The sequence below is a fragment of the Sceloporus occidentalis genome, unplaced genomic scaffold, assembly GCF_023333645.1.
Source record: "Sceloporus occidentalis isolate IW3139 unplaced genomic scaffold, rSceOcc1.0.p SCAF_4, whole genome shotgun sequence".
Lineage (NCBI taxonomy): Eukaryota > Metazoa > Chordata > Lepidosauria > Squamata > Phrynosomatidae > Sceloporus > Sceloporus occidentalis.
The window spans coordinates 147,363,752-147,387,849 of record NW_028316984.1 but is presented as its reverse complement, the minus strand read 5'-3'; the positions used below and the strand labels follow the sequence as shown (position 1 = coordinate 147,387,849).

The following is a 24,098-nucleotide window of genomic DNA, read 5'->3' as shown; positions in this document are numbered from 1 at the left end:
CTAAAAAAGGTTCAAGTCAGGGGCTGTCTTTTCTCCTAAACCACTAACCACTGGCATAATCTATTCCAGCTTTGAAGGCCCAAATGTTGCTTACTGGTATGTTTATTTGTTTGCCATAACTATGGCAGGGCATAAGTGATACTTGTGAATATGCCATGAAGAAAGTGTGATGCAGCAATGGAAACATTAACTTTGACTGGGGAGACCTTGATTTGAATTCCTCCACAACTATCCACCTCCAGCCATGAAATTCATTTTTAATTGTGGGTCAGGCTTCCCCTGACCTACCTCACAGGGTAGTTGTAATAGAGTTAGGTGTAGATGTAGTCCCTAGTTATATCTGATGTACACCACAACAAGTTAGTTGTAAGATAAAGATAAGAATAATAAAACTATGAACTTTACTTATATCATGAGTGAACATGATTCATTAGAAAAGACAATAAGGTTTGGGAAAGACTGCATTTGCAGGAGGACTGACTCAATAAAAGTTGTCACATATCTGTGTTTTAAAGACCTGAGCAGGGCTATTAATAGAATCTCATGAAGGCCCTCATTCATAGAATCGTAGAGTTGGAAGAGACCACAAAGCCATCCAGTCCAACCCCCTGCCATGCAGGAATACATAATCAAAGCACTCCTGACAGATGACAATCCAGCCTCTGTTTTAAAACCTCCAAAGAAGGAGACTCTACAATATTCTGAGGCAGTGTATTCCATTGTCAAACAGTTCTTACTGTCAGGATGTTCTTCCTAATGTTCAGGTAGAATCTCTTTTCTTGTAGTTTCATAGGGTCACCATAACTCACAGTTCAGTTGACTGCAGCAACTTAAAAGCACTTAAGAATCTCCCAGTAAATGCAGTTGTTAGTCTCATCTAGAATTGTTGTTGTGTGCCTCCAAGTTATGATTAACCTAAGGTGATCACAGGGTTTTCCTGACAAGATTTATTCAGAAGAGTTTGTCATTGACTTCCTCCAAGGCTGAGAGAGTATGACTTCCCAAGGTTACCCAGTGAGTTTCCATGGACTAAGGGGAGGTTAAACAGTGTTCTCCCAGAGTCCTACTCAAATCACTACTCCACACTGCGTTTCCCACCTACAGTAGACCTGCTAAATCAATGGGAACTTGCTAAGTAAACATTTATGTACATTCCATTGATTCATTATGTCTGTCTAGTTGGTAATAACAAGTAGATTTAGGCAGTAATCTTGAAGTATTTTAAGCCATGGTGTAATAAACTGACAATCATTCAGAGATCTATGAATTCCTTTACTAAGAGACTGTATTTTTCCTGCAGGTATGTCAGTTGTTTTGTCAGGCCTGTATTATATTCTGTTTTAAAGCTGGGTGAGATCTGTTCAAATTTGCCATGTGTACTGGGATATTCTTAAGTGATTTAGGAAAGAATTCTGGTTACTTTTGAAATGCCAGCACTGGTTCTGGGCAACTGGAAACTGCTGCACCTGTGACACAAGGATCACTTATATGTATTGAAACTTGCTGGGCATTTTCCCCAAGATAGCATTGCTGTTAGGGCCATAATTATGTTTTCTCCCAATTAAATCTTAAGTCTCAGTTGGATTCTTAGCATATATATATATATATATATATATATATATATATATATATGTATGTATGTATATATATATATATATATATATATATATTCCTTATTTTAGAGATGGACAGGGAGAAGGCAAAAATGATAGTCTGAAGGGGTTTTTTTGTAAGTAGCATAGACGCTACTTTATATCAAGTGAGAGTATTTGTTCAGTACTGCCTACTCTAGCATTCTCCAACACGTATCTTCTAGATATAATGGATTACAGTTTCCATCATCCCCATATAACATAGCTTCTAGTTGTGCTGCTTGAAAATGCTGAGGGTTGTTCCCCAAAATAACTGAGGGATGCTGAATTGGGGAAGGGTTATCTGTCTTTATTGGTACCTGCTCTACAAAGTCTAGAGGCCTTTAATTTCACCTGCTGGCTGATCTGGGGTTACCAGGGATTAGAATCAGTTGGAAGAGACCACAAGGACTGTACAGTACAACCCTCTGTCATTCAGTAATACATAGTCAAAGCACTCCTGACAGATGGCTATCCAACCTCTGTTTAAAAACCTCCAAAGAAGGAGACTCCGCTATACTCAAAGGCAGCGTATTCCACTGACAAGCTTTTACTGTCAGGAAGTTTTTCCTAATGTTTAAATGGAATCTTTTCCCCTGTAGCTTGAATCCATTGCTCTATGCCCTAGTCTCTGGAGCAGCAGAAAACAAGCTTTCGCCATCCGCAATATGACATCCCGTTAAATATTTAAATATGGCTCTTATATCGCCTCTTAACTTTCCCTTCCCCAGGCTAAACACACCCACCTCCGTAAATTGCTTCTCATAGAGCATGGTTTCCAGACCTTTCACCATTTTCACACTTCTCTGGACATGGTCCAGCTTGTCAATATTGAACCTTGGATCTTTGCAGGCCAAGCATGTGCTCTTCCATGGAGTTAATGCAACCTCTTTCTGGTTTTTATGGGGCCAACTATAATTGAATATTACAAACAACATTTCACTTTAAATCTCTCTCTCTCTCTGTTTCTGCATATATATTTAACAGTCGTGCAAATTATATATTACATCCGACACAAATGCATTGTCCCAAAAGTTCCAAGTACCCAATGAGCCGTGAATGCAGGACTCTTCTGCCTATACTGCTCAGTATTCTGCAACATTTGGTGCAACATTAAAGCCCTTATTCAAAGTGAAAAGGGCCTATTCCTTAGCCCTGGCAACTGTAGTTCCTCTTCAGCTCTCCCTCTCTTTCTGAACTCAACCACCAAGTACTGTACAGCTCCAGTAATCATAGGGGTAACATTAAACTATCTGATCTGTTGATTGCATGCCTCCATTTGATAGCACAAAAAGACTACATATTAATCATATACACTGAATTCTCAGCATGAACCAACTAGGAGTGTTTCCAGGGATTAAGACCAGCTCCTGCTGGCAAAAACTGGAACTACATCTTGGTAGGAGCAGCAAATTTACCCTTTCTCCTTTGAGCTGGAAAATAATATCTCTCTGTATCTCCCACTTTCTCTGCCTTTGTCTCTCTCTTTCACCATCTAGGCTAATAACTTTAGAGATAACTTTTGGGGAGGGGCAGGGGCGGGAATAGCACAGAACAAAACAGACATTTCCCTCAACCCCAATTGCCATTGCTCTGATTGATATTGAAGTGGGATTATCTCCATCAACTCAGCTGCTAAAAAAGAAAAGAGGAGAGGCCATTTGATTATGCCTGTCCCGTGTCTTGTATATTTTTGACCCTTATACACACACCATTTCTGGGATAAAGCTGTTTTGAAGCCTGCCCTCCCCTGCAATTTATAGAACAGGAACTGTGATCTCAAGACACCACTATTACACTGTTCATGCAGTTCAACTACTTTGGTGTAAGTGAATGTGGCTTTATTGATGAATAAGACTGGATCCACACTGGTTTGGAATTCTGGTAGTTATAGTTCAAAACTATAACTTCTTCAAGCTCTGTAGGAAGCCATAGGAGAGAGGTGATGACAGAGCATGACCAGGACCTTAAATAAAATTACTCTATACTGCAACATTTTGTTGCATGTACCACTTTTTTATACCATGGAATGGAAGACCCGGGGAGGCAGTAGAATGGAGCATATTGAATTCTGGAAAGAATTGTAACATACTACAAGAATTTGTTGTGGCATGTCCAATTTCCTTTTACTGCTGTTATCCTATATTCTTACATTCTCTACTAAGTTTCACAACTAAAGAAACTATTCAGTACTGAAGATTTTGCTACTTACTTTTATTAGAGCATCCTTTCCAAGAAATGTGTAAGGAGATTATTTTTTTATTGTGTTATGTTTTATAGTCTCACAGTGTCTAACTTTTGAGTTGCTCTTTTTGTGGGTGTTACCTCCAAGAACAGAATTAACTTATTAAAGAGTGTATGACTGATGGACTGTTGTCATGGAGATGCTAGATTTGTGAAACGTTTTATGGTGTGGAATCAAATTGAATAAGTTTATGGTGGGCCCGTTTTGGTAGCAACTGGCTGTAACAAATAAAACTGAATTACTACACTTGTACACTAAGGATGTTGCAATAAATACAAATGGTTTGTACAGTGATAAGATAGTTTATTGCTCAGTCCAAAGACCATTGCAAACAAAACAACCAAACTTGCATGCTTTCATACAGTTACAATTAGAAACTTGACATTGAAACATTAAAATTGAAATTAAAGAAATAAATCCATGCCTAGATGTAAAGTAAATGTCTTGCATTGTAAGACAAAATATACTGTAATAGCAAAGAAAGAAAAGTGTCTTAGCAATCTTCTCAATAATGGCTTGTACAGACAACTGTTTTCAGACAAAGGAAATTCTCCTATACTTCACTGCTTGTGTGCAATAAACATTTTTCTCTATTAAACCACCACCACCACTGGACCAGTTTCCCAGTTTTTGTAATACTCAGAACCTACATCCTAAAATGTGCAACCTAAAGCACGTTAACCACTTTGCTTGTACCGGTGTGCACATTTTGTGTGACTGCCACTGTAAATCAAGGTATGTGTCATAAATGGTGACACTATTTCTTTCTCCTCCTCTTCCCCATCCATAATTGCATTGTCATACACATGCAAATACACAGATTTGCATACAAAATAAAATATTATAATTTACATTTGTTGTGTTGTGGTTATTATATTTACACTTGTTATGTTGTGGTTCAAGTGCTTGGATTGGGACTTAGGAGAGCCAGGTTCAAGGGATCCTGAAACTCGAAAGTCACTGGGAGACCTTGGTCCAGTCACTTTCTTTCAGTCTGACCTATTTCACATTATTATTTTGAAGATAAGGGACCCTTTCACACTGCACAATTATAGCACTTTGATTCAACTTTAACTACCATGGCAACATCTTAAATCCTAGGATTTATAGTTAAGTAAGGAATTATTGCTCTCTAACTGAGAATTCTAAATATATGCCTCTAAACTGGAGATCCCAGGATTCTTTGGTATGTTGCCATGGCAGTTAAAGTAGAATCATAGTGTTATACTACTATAATTGTATTGTGTGAGAAGGCCAAAAGTGAAGAAACCAGTGCTTCTCAGGCTATCTGATGTGGGAACAGGCAGGTGTTTTTTTTCCATGCTCCATGGAATAGCACAAAATCTGTGCCTGCTTGGTACAACTGTTTCTTTCTCTCCCGAAAACTTGCCAGGGAGCAGTCAGTGGCTCAGAGACCAGCTCATTGGAAGAAATATTGCATGTAAACATTAACTAATAAATAAAGTAAGTAACTATAAATATTTTCCCCACAGCAATGGTCTGTCATTTAAATAATTATTTTTATTTATTTATATATTTTAATGTAAAGAAGAGGGGCAAGTCTCTATCTCCATCTGCAAAGCAAGGCTGTCCCTGCTGTGGCAATCCACCATTTCTACTGTCATTAAATTACTGTTGCAGGATTAGGGTTAGCACAAGTAGTTGCTGCAGGGAGGGGGGTTTGTGCTGTCTTGCTGCTCTATCTGAAAAGATTGGGTTTTAAGCTATAATGTTCCCTTGGGCCTTTTTAGTGCACGTGAATCTTGTTAACGCATGACAGAAACAGGAAGAGAGTTACTCTTAAATCAAGTGTACATTTGTAGCCAATATGGTTTTTATGTTCTCATTAAACATGCAGGAACCAAAAAGCCTGTGTCAGCTTCTTTGTGTTTTACAAACTGTATTCAGTTCATCTTGAGGTAGTCCTATATATAGGGTGGAGGCAGTTCCCGTTTTAGTGATTTTGGAATTCTTGTTTCACCATGGACACCACCGAAGTCCATAAATACCTTGATCTTAATAAATGCCTAAATCCTAATCCAATATCAGTTGGACTATAATGATATTTAGAGTGTTGAAAACAAACAAAAAAAATTGCCTGCCTTGTATGAGAATGTAATACTGACAGTTGCAACATTTAATCATTGCTGTTATTGGTAGGTTATTTTGTTGTAACTCTTTTCAATGATTTCTTCCCTTGAGTTGATAGCCTTATTAACCTTATTATATTCTTTTCAAGCCCAATCCTTTCTTTAGGCCACCTCCACACTGGGGCTCGCCACACAGTCCTGCAGCCAAATCCCAGTCACTTCCTTCAGACCAGCCAGCACTTGATTATGCTAGGATTTCAGAAGCTGGTACCCCTCAGAAATCGCCAACCAATGAACATGTATCAGCTTTGCCTCAAGGCAGACCATCACCAGCAGGTTCACCCCGGAACCGCCATACTCAGACCAGTTCCAGCAACCTTCATCTTCCCTTGGATTCTAAACTGCAATCAGCCAGTGAGGATCCAGCTGTTGTAACCCATGAGCAGTTCAAAGCTGCACTCAGGATGGTGGTGGACCAAGGAGATCCTAGGACAATGCTGGAGAACTATGTTAAGATTGGTGAGGGATCGACGGGTATTGTTTGCATTGCTCGTGAAAAGCATTCTGGGCGGCAGGTAGCAGTGAAGATGATGGACCTACGAAAGCAGCAGCGACGGGAACTCCTTTTTAATGAGGTGAAATTCATATTACATTGGGGGGGGGGGGAGGCTAGGAGGCAGAAGTGGGTTATAACAGCATTGTATGAGCTATTTAATTGGGTCATGTTGGGCCGGATTAAGCATTTGAACGAGTCTTTAGGGTCCTTTCAGATTACACTATTATAGCACTATGATTCTACTTTTACTACCATGTTCCATCCTGTGGCATCCTGGGACTTGCAGTTCAGAGAGGGCTAATGAGAATTCTCAGCCACACAGCTCTAGTGTCTCATCAAACTACTTCATAGGATGTTACCCTGATGGTTAAAGTGTAAGCATAGTACTATAATTGTGTAGTGTGAAATGGCCCTTAGTTCCACTGAAATTGCAATTTGACATGCCCCACTCATTTCAGTGTGAATAAAATATGACTCACTAATCTTAATCAAACTCTGTACACTGGACCCTTATTATACACTGGGGTTTGGTTCCAAAATCCCCCGTAGATAACAAAATCCGTGGATGCTCAAGTCCTATTAAATATAATGACATAGCAAATAATGTCCCTTATAAAAAATGGACATTTATACTTTTTTTGAAAATTTTCAAACCGTGGATGCTTGAATCTGGGTATAAGAAATCTGGGTATAAGAAGGGCTGACTGTATTTCTATAGGGGGTATAAAGACAGCTGCAGAAGAAAATGGAAGCTGTGGGCATTTTACAAAAGGGGTGGTGCAGATCAGTGTACTTTCTCATATATAAGGAAATGAACAGAGCTTCCTGGGTAGGCCACTGATTTCCAGATTTTAGAGCAGAGTCATATCAACATTTGGGGCTTATGTTTCAATGTCACATGTTTCTTTCACTCAGCAAGTCTCCAAATCAGTATTGATGGTGCAAGGATATAGTGAACTGTGAATTGCTGATGTGTCAAATCAGTAAAAGATGGTTGTGTGGACTGTCAGCCATTTTTCTTTCTATTTCCTTCTCAGGTTGTGATAATGCGAGACTACCAACATGACAACGTGGTTGAGATGTATAAAAGCTACCTTGTGGGAGATGAACTGTGGGTGCTGATGGAATTTCTTCAGGGGGGAGCTCTCACTGATATTCTTTCCCAAATCAGGTAGAGAAAAGAGCACAACAGCATGATGATATTGATCACTTTCATATGATCTATGGCAACAACTGCCTATACTATGCCATGTGTTAGCAGTGAGGGAGTTTATTTTCAGGATAGTTCTTGAACAATAAGAAGTACCCAGTGGAACTGTATGGTGGAAGATGTGAAAATACTTTTTCTCATAGTGCATTGTTATACAATAGAATTGGCTGCTGAAAGATGTGGTGATGGCCACCAGCTTGCTTGGTTTCAAAGGCATGTTGAACTAGACACCTTCATGATAGATAAGGCTGACAGGGGTTAGTTATATTTGAGCTTGACTACTTTCAAGATGAAAGGCAACATCCATCTGATTGCTGCATGTTTAGGAAGTACAGCAAGAGAGGTTATTGTCCCCATGGGCTGTACAGACCACCCCTTTTAGTGCAGCCCCAATCTTCCCTTTTTGCACCCCGGAAAGAGTACCATAGCTGCTGGCACTGTGGCTTTTCGGTGATTCTTTGGCGCTGCGTCATGTAGACACAGTGCCAGAGGAGCACCGTGAGGCTGCGTGCAGATGCCGCTGTCATACACCCTGATTCCATTCCCAGGCTGGCCTTAATGGTCAGTCTGTACACCCCCTAAGTCTTGCTTGTGGGAGTACCATAGGCTTCTAGTTGACCACAGTGTTCCAGTTCTTGTTTTCAATAGGTGCCAGGCAAAAGCATCTTGGTGCTTACAAGAAAGGTATATTCCACCTTTCTGAGTCAGTTGTCAGTCCTTTATAAACATTTAATAATTGATTGTGGCATGAGCTTTCAAAAATTCACTTATCAGGTATGTGAAGTGATCACTGTGGGTGTATATAAATTCCATGAGCAGAACCAACATGGTAAAATTTTAAAATGCCTGAAGCAAAAAGTAAGATGGTTCCGCCTCCTTCCATTCCATGTATAACAATCCAACTGGACTGGCAGCTGAATATTTCTTTAACACAGGTGAAGACAGTGTTTTCACCACACCTAAGGCCACAAGCTGGGGCTGGAGTGGGGTAGTGCAGAGGCAGAGTGTAACACATATTTGTCTGTTCTAATTCCTTACTGCTACTCCTCAGCATATGCTGCCTGAAATAACTGCTTTAACCTGCCAGATATTAGGCTTGGCCCTGATGCTGGGTATAAAGGGAGAGAAAAAATTAAAAGCAAACAGACAAACAGACAGTGGAAGAAAAAGCAGTAAATGTGCTGTGCTGTGCAAAGCATAAATAAATCTAGAATCCAAACAGATGAATACAAGATCCCATTAGTGTGAATATTGTCTACTCCCAGCAAGCAGCTACTGGTGTTCAGTAGGCATAACAAGGGAGGAATCTACACCTGTAAAATAATTCGTGCTTACTCTTTTTGAAAACAATGTTCCACCAGTTTTGAAGTGAAACCACTTTTTTTGAGGCCTCAGGCATTTAAAAAAACCAAAACCTTTGATTATGCAGTTTCCTACCCCCGTAAAAAACATTTTAAAAAATTGTACCGTGTGCTCTGGCTTGGAGTAGAATCAGGAGTGTGTGTGTGTTTAGGGTAGTTGTGTGGAGGTGACCTTGGCATCCATGCCCAGCAAGCGTGTTATTGCCATTTTTTTTTTTTTTTGCTGTTGATATATTGTTAAGGTTATGAAGGAAGTAGGCTCAACTTTTTACTTGAGGACAATAACAGTAATTGTACTGGTGCTCCCAGACACCTAACCAACATCTGACCTAGGCTGGTGGACAGGTGAAAAGGTCTGTTCACCGTTTAAAGAAATGCACCCAAAGCTGCTGTCTTAAGTCACCCCATTCCACTTTACGAAGGAACAGCTGATGCTGTGAGGGGTCTGGTTTACTTTCACATTCAATAAGCCTTTTCCACCTCGCTGAGCTCATCCTCCTCCCCTTGCTCTGGTAGGAGGATTGAAGGGAGGATGCAAAGAGGAAAGGAAATGGCAAGGTAAGCAACCATGGGACAGCCCTTGTATGCACACATGCACACACACAGACACATATGAACACATACAGACCCATCCTTTAGGAATGAAAAATGGAAGCACGAGTAGTGGCCATCATGGGGGTGGGGGAGTATGTGGTGTCAAATTAACTAAACAAATGCTATTTATTCCACAGGTAAGAATTGCAGAGAATGAAAGCAATATGGGAGGTCAAGGTAGTTTGCTTGAATACAAAGGCAAATCAGACCCCTGTAAAGTGGGGTGGACTGGGTTGAGATGGAGCTTTGGATGGGGGCCACATTTGTGTGATTAACTGCAGGGAAATGGCAACTGGAAGTGAAATAAACTCTTTTTAGCCCTTCTCGCCATACTCCTCCCTTCTCTGTCCTTTCTTCTTTCTTAAAAGCTGTACATTTCTGTAAATGAGTTGAGGAGGCATTTAATTTTCCCAGGTGAGGGGGAACTTGGTGAGGGAGCCATCCAATGAGAGTGCAGGTGCGTGATACAAGAAAGGCTCTGCTAGAACATGGCCACATAGCCCGAAAAACCCACCAAAAACTATGGATGCCGGCCACAAAAGCCTTCGACTTCACACAAGAAAGGCTGTTGGTTTCTGTGGATGTACATATATCCGCATGCATGCTGAGAAGGAAAAAAACTGGAACCACTGCAGCTGTGTGGGCTAAAATAATCCAGTTCATTTAACATGTGGACAATAGAAGAAATACTCTTTTATACCAATGTGACTTTGGTTGGGGAAAACATATGGCTCTAATAACAGTTTGAATTCAGATTAAAAGGGAGGAGTGCGGCATTAACAAGGCAAAACCAGGGCAGGGTGCTGCGTACTAGAGCTGAATTATTTTGCAGGTGTGGATTCAGCCCTAGTCAATTATGTGAATACAGCATAAAGAAGTGCAATCACTTTCTGGAATGAGCTATCCACTTCTAGGATTTGTTAAGACCAATTTGGACAATGCCAAATTTGCTAATTCATTGTAATTTGGCAGCTTCTTGCTTAAATAGAGCATGAGGGTGAGATGGTTATGTCCCTGTATGGTGTTACTATATAAGTAGGTTTCATTTAGCTATACTGGCCATTGAGTGATCCCTGTATCCTCTGTCTTCCATGAATTTGTCATATCTCTTTGGAAAACTATCTACAGTAATAACTGCTGCCACTCTTATTGCTCAAAATGGAACTGGAACTGGAACTTGCCTTAAATGTCATGCTATAATGTTTAATGCATTTTAATTGTTTCTGTTTATGAAACAAAACTACTGAAGCTCACTGTTTTGGCTACTGTGTTTCAGGCTGAACGAAGAGCAAATTGCTACAGTGTGTGAGTCAGTCCTGCAGGCACTCGCCTACCTGCATTCTCAAGGTGTGATTCACAGAGATATTAAGAGTGATTCTATTCTTCTGACCCTTGATGGAAGGGTAGGTTGTTTCACTGCTCCTTTCTCTCTCGCTTCTCCTAATTACCTCTCAACTTTTGTGCCATATCTCAGTGGCAGAGCACTGCAAACCTCCCAGGTTCAGTTTTTGCTGTATAAAACTCAAATTAGGTAAAATGCCAATTAATAAATTAATAGGTTACTTTGTACCTTTCCTGCCTCCCTGTGTGGGATTCAAGGCAGCTCATAATCATTAAGGAAAATATATATTTTTTAAAAGTACTAATACAAACTGGTCAATGACACTACCTTTCCATGGTGGTGGGATTATGTGTCCTGTGAGGCAAGAGGCCATGCTGATGGCAACAGTGCTGCTGGTAGCATCTGTACCAGAAAGACAGCAGGAAGGGAACCAAAGATGGAAAGGAGTTCTTCAATTTGGGATCAGCCACTGAGAAGATTCTCTCTTCACCAAACGTGCCTGGATGGTTGTGTGACTGAGAGAAAGCCCTCCCACAAAGATCTTAAAACTTGTTGAGGCTCATATAGGGAGATACGATGTTTCAGTCTGGACTTGAGCCATGTAAAGCTTTAAAGGTCATGGCCAGCACTTTGAATTCTGCCTGGAATTCATGTAATTAGTAGTTTTTGAATAGCTTTTTTTAAATTGCTAGTACAGGGTAGTGGCAACAATCCAGGATGGAGCTGTGATGTGGAGAGAGGGGCCTTTCTGTCCCTTACTCTGCTCCCCTTTGTCCCAGTCTCCTTTCTTTGTTTTGGATGTACAGTGATTGTCGTTTTCTTCTTTTGCATAGGTGAAACTCTCAGATTTTGGCTTTTGTGCTCAAATCAGTAAGGATGTGCCTAAAAGGAAGTCTTTAGTAGGAACACCTTATTGGATGGCTCCAGAGGTTATTTCAAGGTCCCCATATACCACTGAGGTAATTGTACTTAATGGATTGCAGAAGCAGTAGCACATTAACAATGTCTGTTCAGATCCTGTTAGAGATGCTTTGCATTATCCAAGGAACTCCCAACCATTATCCATCATAGGATATCCTGGACAGAACTGATGGGAATTATATTTCAATAACAGCTGGAAGGCTACAAGTTGCCAGCCCTGAGGCTACAGGATAAATGAAACTAGATTATGTTCCTTTTATATACACCGGGGTTTTGATAACTGCTGGGGTTTGGTTCCATGACCGCCTGTGGATACCAAAATCTGGATGCTCAAGTCCCATTTAATACAATAGGATAGTAAAATAGTGTCCCTTGTATGAAATGACAAAATCTAGAATTGCGTTTTGGAATTTTTGTTTGGGAGAGGGAGTATTTTCAAGTCACGATTGGTTGAACCCATGGATACAGAATTTGCGGATATGGAGGGCCAATTGTATATTTCAGCAGTCTTATAACTCTGCTCCAATCAAGAGTTAACATCCATAGAAACTATAAATTACAGCCTTGCAAGCTGAGTAATGTGAAGCCCAGAGGTTGACAATAAAACACAGCCACAGCCACATTTTGTGTTAATTTCTCAATATACTGGAAGAAAAAAATAGTTGTGGTCCCCCCCCCCCCCCCCAATTTTGATAATTTTGGGTGAGTTTGTCAGGGCACTGTTAGGGCATTGCTCATGTAATGGATAGGTAATAGATCCACATTGATGCATGCACAGGGGGATTATTCAGATGACTTTTTTTAGCACGGTAATATGCATAATCACATACATCTGATTTTGTTCACACTATGGAACCGCATCTATGCACACCTCTGCAAGTTTGGTTGCCCACACATTCCAGCACTTGAATAAAACTGGAATCGATGATGCAGATGTATTCAGAGCACGTTCATGGCATACAGCGTTTTATCCCAGTTCATCCTGGGTCTATTTGCATCAGTTATTCACATAGCTGACAATGTGAATCTTTTAGAAAAACTTGGAAAAACACCTGAGATCAATTATCCTGGTTTAAGTGGGTTTTTGGCAGCACCCCCAAAACTTAATTGGATGCATTTGAAATACAGGGGAACAACAAATATTCAACCCAGATTCTACCTGGATTATTTTCACTGTCTGAACAACCCCAGGGAGAAGGAAGAGATGGCAGCACAGCAGTGCTGCCTATTTCTTGAAAGCTTGGCTTCCAGCCTTCCACCAACCAAGGTCATATGGAGGGTCAGTTTATACAGTTGTCTATCAAGAGGCACAAGGAATTGTCCAAGTCACTCCTCTATGCTGCCTTGCTCTGTGAAATCCACCCCCAATACCCCAGGCATTCAAGGAACAGAACTTGTCTATCACTATCTTTTTCTTCTTCCCACCACTAGTTACATGACTGCACCACTGGATCCAACAGGATCATGGTTTGAAAGCTTGAATAGTTATAAAATATATTTTCTCTTCTGATCTCTGATTAGTAATAACAAGGAGAAAATCCCCAAAGAGTAAGGATTCTCTATCTTGATGTGTAGGACGGCAGACTTAACCTCTCAGATTATTTGCTAAAACTACCCCACTTCAGGCCTGCTCAGTACCTCTTAGAGCCAGTGTGGAGTAGTGTCTTGAGTGCTGGACTAGGATTCAGGGGATCAGGGTTGAAATCCCCATTTGGCCACCCACTGGATGAACCTGGGCAAATCACACTCTCACCCTAAAAGGAAGACAATGGCATACCCCCTTCTGAACAAACTTGGCAAAGAAAACCCTGTGATAAATTCACCTTGGGGTCACCATGAGTTGGAAATGGCTTGGAGGCACATCAACACCAAAACAGTGGCTTTTTCCTTTCGTATTTCTTAGATACAAATTTTAATTAGCTTTAGATAAGCATGTGCTTTGATGCAATATTTTACTTTTATAGGTAGATATCTGGTCTTTGGGAATCATGGTGATAGAGATGGTAGATGGAGAACCCCCTTATTTCAGTGACTCTCCAGTCCAAGCAATGAAGCGGCTCCGTGACAGCCCTCCACCCAAAATAAAGAATTCTCATAAGGTCAGTACATGTATAAGACATCCCACAAACAAGTACTTTGTTATCAGTGAAAGATGTTACAAATGCTGTACCCAGAAAGCATAAAAGGTATCCATAGGCAGCCACCTCTAATGCATTCACATTTATCAATCATAGTTTTATGTATATGACTGAGAAATGCTGCCTGACCACAGAGTCCATCCCATTAATTGCACACTACTCAGCCACACAGTGAAGAAAGAACACTCCTGCATTTGCCACATACAATGATAATACATGCAAGGTCAGGTGCTGTAGGCTTTATTTCAGAGAAAAGAAAATGAAACTCTGGAGGCACCATTAAGTCAACAGGCGACTTGAAGGCATACATAGGCACTCACAAGGTTCATATTTTGTAAAATAGAATTGAACACAAGTGATTTCCATGTTTTTTGTTTTGTTTTGTTTTTTGTAATATTTGAGAAGATCTGGAAACCAATTAAGGGCAACTTCTGCACATGAAATTGGGCTATCAAACTAAGTACAGCTGGATGTGCTACCCTCGCTGCCTCCTTTGTGGCTATGTATTCCCCTTATTAATAGATTATCTAGGATCTCTGTTCAGGAGCCAGAGATGACACTCTTGGTGGCTTTATGTAGTTATGCAGGCTGTTGCTGGCATCTAGTGGCAAGGTCAAGGAAGCACTTTTCTAGCAGAGAAATTTACAAACATAATTTCTAGTTCCTTAATTTTTCATGCAAATTTTAGGCAAAACAGCCATGGAGCCAAGTGTTCTATGTTCTCTTCAGAAACAGACTATTTCATTCACTCTTTGACTATCCAACTCAAGTCATTTTGCTGTGTGAGGCAAGGACAAGATGGTACCACCACACCATTTCATGTACAGAAATAGACTGAACTGGCAGCTAAGTCTTACTTCACCATTGATGGTGGGAGAGGTTCCTCCACCATGTGAAGGCAACTGACTACTTTAGGAGTAAGGGTTCCAATGAGAGTTCCAGGAGGTATTTACACATAAACAAGAGCCCCTGATTTCATGATGCACCTGAACTTTAGATTCTAAAGTACAACTTGATTGCAATATTGTAAAATTTGTTGTTTTGTCTAGATGGAAAATCTTAACTCAAATTGGATGAAAGAGAATGTAGCATAATATCTAGCAGCTATCATTTTCAGAATCTGTACATCAAGAAAAAAAAACTTCCTAGTATTTAATTATCCTACCCTAAAAATATGTTAACTCGACTGATTCCTTCTCTATAGACGTCTCCAGTTTTAAGAGACTTCTTGGAACGGATGTTAACACGAGACCCCTTGGAGCGAGCAACAGCACAAGAACTCTTGGACCATCCCTTTTTGCTTCAGACTGGACTTCCAGAGTGCCTGGTGCCTCTTATCCAGCGCTACAGGAAACGCACCTCCACCTGTTGACCCTGAACTCAGGGATACCTAGTATCATAGTATTACAATGCAAACTTTCTCCTGGAAGCACTAACTGGATCACTATCATCATCACCATTATTATAATTTAAAATATTTATATATGCTTTTCTACTCACCAGGGCCCTCAAAACAATGTCCAGTAAGAGTCATAACCTGTTATTTAAAAACAAACGTTCTTTAAAAAATGGGCCAAAGCACATCCAAAAGCCAAAGGCCTGTTAAAAGAAGTTTTTATTTCTGGTTGACTTTCCTTGGAAGAGTTCTGCAATCGAAATGCTGCTACAGAATAAGGCCCATATTATGTACCTGCCAACAAAGTTTGCCTTGTTGAGATCAGGGCTTCCGATGAGATTCTCAAATTATGGACAGGCTCGTATGGATGGACAGAATCTGTCAGGTACCCTAGCCTTGCATTTGGAACGTACCAGTGTTCCTTTGTTTCAAATTTGCCAGTGTTTCCCCCCCCAAGATGTGAATGCGAGAGGGAGTTTTCACCATCTTTGACTTCTTTTAAAAGTTTACTCTCTTTTTCCTGCTGAAGACAATCAAAAGCTGGATTCCCACAAATCCTAACTGTAATATAGATATTATGAAGCTCCTGGATTATTCATACTTCGCAAGGCATTGGTAAGACGATTCTTTCAATTTAGAATGTCTGTCTGCCCATCTCCAGGGACAGTAGCAAGAACTGGAGAGAGATTCCTGCAGCAAAATCATCTTCTGTAATGTTGACTGTAACATAGGCCTCACTCTCTAATCTTAAATTGTATCACATCTTTCTTAAGGGGAATTTAACTCCCACTGCAAAAGGATTTGGTATGTTATTTCCTTCCAAATTATTTCTCCAGTATTTTGATTTCTTTCTGCAATAGTGAACTGTAGGCTTTTCAAAGGTGAAGAGTGGTCTGTCATTTCACAACCGAACATCAGCTGGAGAGAAATGCTTCACACCAGGCAGTTCCTGAGAGACAGTGGAACCTTATGCTTGGGGCTTCACAACCTGTAAACATGGTGCCTTCCCTAGCAGCGATTTAAGAGAAGGCATCAGAGGGATTGTCTAAGTCAAAAGCATCAAATTTGCCAATACCAGGGTCCCACAAAATAACACTGGACTTGCCAATGGACACTGCTCTAAGGCAGTTAAATTGGATGGTGTTTATACCAGCATTAAATTTTGTAGCAAGGTCAATAAAACATTGGAGCTCTTTTGTTTATTCCACTGAAATAAGTTTGTTTTGCTGGTAAGAATATTTAATCTCTACCTCCCATGTTTTTTAAGAGGGGAGGGAGTGCATGGAATAGAGTCCAAGTATGTTTTCATGGTTCTCTAAAATCCTGGATGTAGGTGGACTACTTTTAACATTCTTTTCTAAAGCTGATGCAGAAATTTTGTACGGCAAGTCTTATCAGTGTCAAGGTTATCAGGTCAAAGTCATTTGAAGCTTAGTTTAGGTTGTATTATGTGCATTACTGTATGGGACGTAATTGTGGCATATCTGGAGTTCAGTCTTGTGAAACAAACGTTTTGCATTTGTGGACTACAAAGGTTATAGAAAGTGGGGAGGGAGGGTTGGATGGGATCAGTTTCAGTTCTACTGCCTCATAACCACAGCTTGATAAAGTTTATATTTTGGACCACAACACCCAGGATCCTCTAGCTAGCATATTGCCTGTGGGATTCTGGGAGTTACCAAAAACAGTAATTTTTAAACATTTGGTACAATTTTTTGCTCTCATACGTTAAGTTATTCATCTACCCAGTGGCAGGCAAGTGATAACAGTAAACGAATAAAAACCAACAAGTGAAAGATGTTGGGGAAATGTTTGTTGTAAAATATTTCTGTATGTTCCAGGGTTCTGTGCAAAAAAAAAAAGTTTTTTAAAAAGTCTATCTTGAAACCAATGTTTCTTTTTGTGAATTGTTTGCTGTTTTAAATTAAAATGAATTTTTGAATATTCATAATTCCACTGCAATGCTCAGATTTTTATATATTCATTTGTAGTTATTTTGAGATAATACAGAAAGAAGCTTCTAAGAGCTTACAGAAGAGCAGACAATTTCAGACCATGATACAGAAACAGAGGTCTGGTGGGTTCAGAAAAAATTCTTCAACTGAGAATGACCAAAAAGATAATATTGGGGATGAAATTCACATGGCCTTTATGGAAGTGTGAGCAATGAGGCATAGATGCAGGAATACCGTGTCATTCATTTCAGTAAAGGGAACGACTGAATATACACCTTTATGGGCATTAAAATGTGTCTAGAGTCCTAGACTGAGGTACTATAACATTTCACCTTTGTATTTAATGATTTGCCCAATATTAGCTATGCATCTGTGTTGGCCATGGGGAAGCTGAAGCTAAATGCAGTGCTATTGCCCTCTTAGCTGTACACAATTTCCTCAAGGTACAAAGACTGGTTCATGAGTGAATGATAAATACATAAAGACATTGCAAAATATGGAAATCCTTCTGTGCCCATGAACTCCTGACATGGCATCTGGGGTGATGGTAGTGTCTTTTCTGGGAAGGGAGAGAGAAAATGATAAGGAAGCTTCCTATTTAACAGTTGATTCATTAAAAAGAAGAGTCATACAGTTACCAAGAAAGGCATGTTATTAAAACATATTTTATTTGTTGAGGGGAATGCAGTTAACTAAGCCAGTTAACTCACAGCAACAGAGAATAAACATTTAGAAAAGCAGTGTGTGCCCTCTTAGGAAAATGTGCTTTCAAGAAAAATCAGAACCACAGGGTTGAAACACTTTACTTTGTAAGCAAGTCCAAGTCCATAGATGAACTAACAAAGACACATACAAAGAAGTGAGGAGGCATCTGTAGTAATGGAAACCATTATGGTGTACAGTGGACAAGGATTTAGTATTCCATCATGGCTGCATGATGCATTTTTGCTGTGTTCCCCTTTATGATCTGGAAGAGAATACAGTACTACTAAATTTAATTCAAGGCCCCAGCCCTCTTCCCCTCCAGCCAATTGCCACCCAGTCCAAAGCTAACTCAATGGAATTCTGGATCTAGGAGATGGTAGGAAGCCCAGTTCGGATTAGCTGCAGACTCATCAGGTTCTCACCAATACAGCTTTTTGTAAAAAGAGACTAGTAATCTAATTTGCAAAGATGTACTCAAAGATGAAATAGAACCACTAAACCTTGGCCTTGCTCCATTTTTGTGCTACATAAAATCGTAAAGTTGTTCTTTTTCATCTAGTGCCCTCATGCTTTCAGATTTATTTCTGATATTACAAGGGTTTCAGAAAGAAAGGGACATTAACATTAAAAATCAGATTACTAGAACTCAGAGTAGCCTGGGATGCACAAAAACCATCAGCACCCTTTCAAGGAAGAAAAGGGAGGGAGCAGGCTGGGTGTTGCCCATCCCTTAGCTATTTTGGGGAGGACAAAAGTCTGTGAGAGAGAATGGGCAATCCATTTAATGGTCAAGTCTAGTAATACAGAAAGCTCCTGAGCAGATGCCAGTCAGATTGGGCAATAAAAAGCCAAATGGACAAGAACTCTGAAGAGAGCTTGCAAAAAAAAAAATGTTTTTGTAAGCCATCTTGACTCCTAGGGCTATAAACATTATTATTATTGTCATTATCATAATCCCCCAGACAGCTTAGATGTAGGCAGTTATAGTTCCCTCAGAACAACAACTTTCTGAAGATGGTTTCATAAGGCTGTTTCCAGTCTTCCCACCAGGTCTGTATAATTTGGGACAAAATGACGTCTATCAGGGGAGATATGTAATTAGACACCCCATACACCTCCACACAGAGGCAATTTCTTTTTCTTTGGTTAAAAGCAGTTTGATGAGAGACAAATTTAGACGGGGGGGGGGGGGGGATCAGTAAACTTCCCCTTTGCCACTTCAGTGACTTAAATCATTTGCCATGGATTGCAGGGGATGGATATTATATAGGTCCCTGTCTTTCTAACCACCTATGTTTTGCCATTGCTAAATATCAGGTTCAAGGGGCTGATTTAAGCTGAGTAAACAGTGAAAAGGGAAGGGGAAAAACTCCAGTTCTCCTGTGGCTCCAGTCCAAGTCCAAATGCCCGTTCCCTCCACACACACAAATGATTTTAACCAAAGATAAAGATTTTGAACGATTTGATTGTGCACATATCGCTTCACACATTGTATGGCAATGTTTGAGTTCATGCGTGATGCAAATCCAGAAAGAAAAGAACAAAAAGTGAAATACAGAGGGGAAATACCATAACAAACATCTCAGTGCATCATAAGGTGTATGCAGTGCACCAAGTGAATCATTTTCTCCAGCATGGCAGTCATACATATAAACTTTTCAATCCATAAATGGTCTTCAGCTGCAGTACTCCCAAGGAAAAACACCCAACAGCTTACTGATATAATTTCAGTTTAATCAATCAAGGGAATAATATTTTAAATATTACATATTATGATATATTAATTATGGTAAGGCTGATTGTCGTTATTCAAAGACTGTTTATATATCTTACATCTGATGATGTGGACCATGTCCAGAAATCTTACACCAGAATTTTCTTCTTGCCATTAGTCTGAAACGTGCTACTGGATTCCTTTATCAGTTTTTACACTTACATACTATGCAATTCCACCGTGGTCAGTAAACTTACACAGGTAAAAATGAAAACTGGAGTATCTTCTTAGAATTAAGTCATTCACTTTTAATGCTGGTGTCATATTTTACTCTTTGGGTTCTGTTTTCCTTTGGGGAATCTTATGTGAGGGTTCTCTATTTTTATTGCATCCTGCCCTAACTTATATATAAATACATATATATGAAATATGATAAATAAATAAATACGTTCAAACAGCAACAGGATAAATCTGTCACTACCATTATATAAATTTAGCCATCTAGCCACTGGGACCCATACCTAGAGAAAAGCTGGGTATACATTAAATAAATAAACAGTATGAGCTGTTTTGCTCTTTATCAGAACAAATGAGGATTATGGGAAAATATATGTCTGCTCAGAAGTAAGCCCTATTACATTCAGTGAGCCAAATTTCAAGGCAAGATTTGAAACCTGGGTCTAAAACACACTGCAGAAATAATCCAGTTTCAGACTGCTTTAATGGCCCTGGCTCAATGCTAGGGAATTCTGGGAACTGTAGTTTTGTGAGACATTTAGCCTTCTAAGCTCTGGTGCCACAATAAATTTCAATTCTCAGGATTCCCTAGCATTGAGCCAGGGCAGTTAAAGCAAGCTCAAAAAGGCAATGGCAAATGGCTGTTTCAGTCCAAAAGGCAATGGCAAACCTCTGAATAAATCTTGCCAAGAAAACCAATGGACATACAATAGCAACAAAAAAAATTAATCTTCTATTGCATAGATTTCTAAGAGGATCTTTTCACCTCCACAGTCTGCAACTTTTGCCATACAAATACAGAGAGAACTATTCTTGAGGTGGACATGGGCAGCTCCCTCAACACTTCTTGAGCCGATGGGTGGAAACTGCAGTGAGACCAATTCAAGTAAAACTGAACTGGCAGGTCTTCTGATTTCAAAGGAAAAGAACTATGCTTTGCCTCTTGCAACAGCTTATTCTCAGGCAAAACTGGTGTTACATTCCCAGACTCTATGAATGCGTACATGATCCACAAGCATTTTATGCCTATGGTTCAAAAACACATTTGAACTGATTTCGCTTTTGATGCACTGTGCTTGAGGTGAACATTTTTCGTTGCCTGATGAGGAATTGAAAAAACTGCCCTAAAAACAGCCACTGTGAGCCAGCATGGTAATAGTGGCTTGAGTGTTGGACTACGACTCTGGATTCAGGGTTCGAATCCCTGCTTGGGCATATAAACCTGCTGGCGTGACCGTGGGCAGGTCACTCTCTCTCAACCTCAGGATGGCAATGACAAACCCCCTTTCAAGAAATTTGCCAAGGAAACTCCATGAGTTTCACATTAGGATTGCCAAAGGCTGGAAATGACTTGAAGGCACACAACAACGGCAACAACAGAAACAACATCTCTGTAGTTTTTTGTGGAATTTTTGGGCTATGTGGCCATGTTCTGGGAGTTTATTCCTGACATTTTGCCAGCATGGATTCTGGTCATGAAAGCCTTCGACTTCACAACTTTTCTGTACTTGTGGTTCACCGAATCTGAGTCTGCCGGAGACAAGGTGACCAGATGCCATAACCACAAAGGACAAGGCACTGTAAAATGTGTATGTGTGTATGTTGTTTCCCTTCAATTCATTTCTGACATATGGAGACCCTAAGGTGACTCTATCCTGGGGTTTTCTTGGCAAGTTTCTTCAGAGGAAGTTTGCCATGGCCATCCTCTGAGGTTGAGAAAGTGTGACTTGACCAAGGTCATCCAGTGGGTTTCCATGCCTGAGCCGAAAATCGAACCCTGATCTCAGGAGTCATAGTCCAACACTCAAACCACATTATGCCACACCGGCTCACTGTAAAATGTAGGACATTAAAAAAAAAGTAGGGCATGACAAAATAAAAGCTCAAAACACCCGTCTCTGTCTAAATTCTTCCCACCCAGAAAGGAGGGCATTTTGGAATTCTTCCTGGACAAGAAGGCTGAAATGCAGAACATGTCCTGGAAAAGGAGGATCTCCAACCCCTGGCCATGCAGGAACTCACCATCAAAGGCACCCCAGACAGATGGCCATCCAGCCTCTGTTTTAAAAAACCTCCAAAGAAGGAGACTCTGAGGGAGGAATGTGTTCCACTGTCAAACAGCTCTTTCAGTCAGGAAGTTCCTCCTAATGTTGAGCTGGAATCTCTTTTCCAGTAGCTTCCATCCATTGCTCCAGGTTCTAGTCTCTGGACGATGGTGAAAGGAATGCCAAAAGCCCTTTATATACCAAATGTTGTTGTTATCCATCCTCTAGTCGATCTTGACCCTGTAGATGAGACATTTCCATTTCAGCAAGACTCCCTATGCTCCACTGCTCTGCTCAGGTCCTGCAAATTCATACTCATGACCTCCTTAATAGATTCCATCCATTTAGCATGTGATCTTCCTCTCTTTCTGCTTCCCTTCACCTTTCCCAGTATTATTGCTTTTTCCAATGAGTCTTTCCTTCTCATGATGTGTCCAAAATATGTCAGCCTCAGTTTGGTCATCTTGGCTTCCAGAGAGATTTCTGGTTTGATCTGTTCTACATACCAATATATATTAGTATATACCGATATATACCAATATAAATCCAATCGTGCTCAAAATGAGGGACCTTTGGGAGGAGAAGGCTGAAATGGAAGACATGTCATGGTAAAGATGGTCACCCTGGGAAAGGAGAGCTAGGAAAATTGGACAGGTGTGTGTGTTTGTGTGTGGGGGTGTGTGAGGATTGGTGTGCTATCCACATGGCCAAACTAATCTGGGTTGACCCTGCTTTCACTACCATAGTTCCATGCTCTGGAATTCTGGGAATGGCTGTTGATTGTGGCATCAGAGCGAAGCCATAAGTTGGAAACAGAGAGCCAGAGTGGTGCAATGGTTTGAGTGTTGGACTATGACTCTGGATACAGGGCCGGTCATGAAAAACCCACTGGGTGACCTTGGGCAAGCCTCACTCTCTCAGCCTCCGTGGGTGGCAATGGTAAAAACTCCCTTGGAATAGAATCATAGAATCATAGAGTTGGAAGAGACCGCAAGGGCCATCCAGTCCAACTCCACTCTGCCATGCGGGAACTCTCAATCAAAGCATACCTGACAGATGGCCATCCAGCCCCTGTTTAAAGATGGTGGAATACACTGTGCCAAGAAAATCTCTGGATAGGGTGGTCTTAGGCAGAAACAGAGAGCCACTCCCTAACTGCAGCCTGCTTGCGTGCCTTTGTTCTTTCTGTGATTTCAGTGATTCCCGTGATTCCCGTGATCCTAGCACTTGTTCTGACTCTGCTGTGGTTACATTCGGTTGTTTCAGTGATCACTGGTGGTTCCACGACTGACCACTGCGCAATTCACCCTTTGAGCGGGTGAAAGAACAGAATGAATCACAGTCACTGAAAAGTGGAGCTTGGTGCTCAGGCCAGTCACAGGTCCCACAGTAGTGACTAGTGAGTGTCTCTGGAAAAGTAAGACTTGGGTGTGATTCTGTTCCATTCTCTCTCCTGGGATTCTGGACTGTGGAGCCTGTGAAAGCAGTGAAAGCGGGGTCAACCGGATCTTAGTTTGGCCGTGTGGATGTCACCCCCACCCCACCCCCAATCTTCGTAGCCCTCCCTTCAATCTCAGGGTGACCACACCAGGCAGCCCTCTTTGGCCCGGAGCCTGGAGGGGTCTTCCATTTCTCCAGTTTCTCCATATCCTTTTTGAATTGTGGCGCCCAGAACTGGACACAATATTCCAGGTGGGGCCTGACCAGAGCAGAATAGAGTGGGACTATGACTTCCCTTGATCTAGACACTATACTTCTATTGATGCAGCCTAGAATCGCATTGGCCTTGTTAGCTTCGGCATCACACTGTCCACCTTGTGGTCTACCCGGACTCCTTCCCCAGCTGTCAGTCTCCTTGGGCCAGGTGTCCTCCATCCTAGAGCTGTGCATTTCGCCCGGGGCCATTTCAGCCTCCTCCTTCCACTCTGGCGGCGGCGGCGGCGGAGGCCTCGGGGTCT

General features: G+C 40.9%; 1 protein-coding gene across 3 annotated transcripts in view; it reads left to right on the top strand.

The window, feature by feature from the left end:
* The window catches only part of PAK6 (p21 (RAC1) activated kinase 6), a 60,321-nt gene extending 42,958 nt beyond the window's left edge, over nt 1-17,363 (top strand). For all 3 annotated transcript variants that reach the window (XM_089521966.1, XM_089521964.1, XM_089521965.1), the window contains 6 exons: nt 6,116-6,601; nt 7,560-7,693; nt 10,964-11,090; nt 11,863-11,988; nt 13,915-14,049; nt 15,293-17,363. In XM_089521966.1, coding sequence (XP_089378092.1) covers nt 6,116-6,601; nt 7,560-7,693; nt 10,964-11,090; nt 11,863-11,988; nt 13,915-14,049; nt 15,293-15,460 — 1,176 coding nt within the window. In that variant the 3' untranslated portion in view covers nt 15,461-17,363. The remainder of the gene's footprint in view (nt 1-6,115; nt 6,602-7,559; nt 7,694-10,963; nt 11,091-11,862; nt 11,989-13,914; nt 14,050-15,292) is intronic.
* Nucleotides 17,364-24,098: the final 6,735 nt, after the last annotated feature.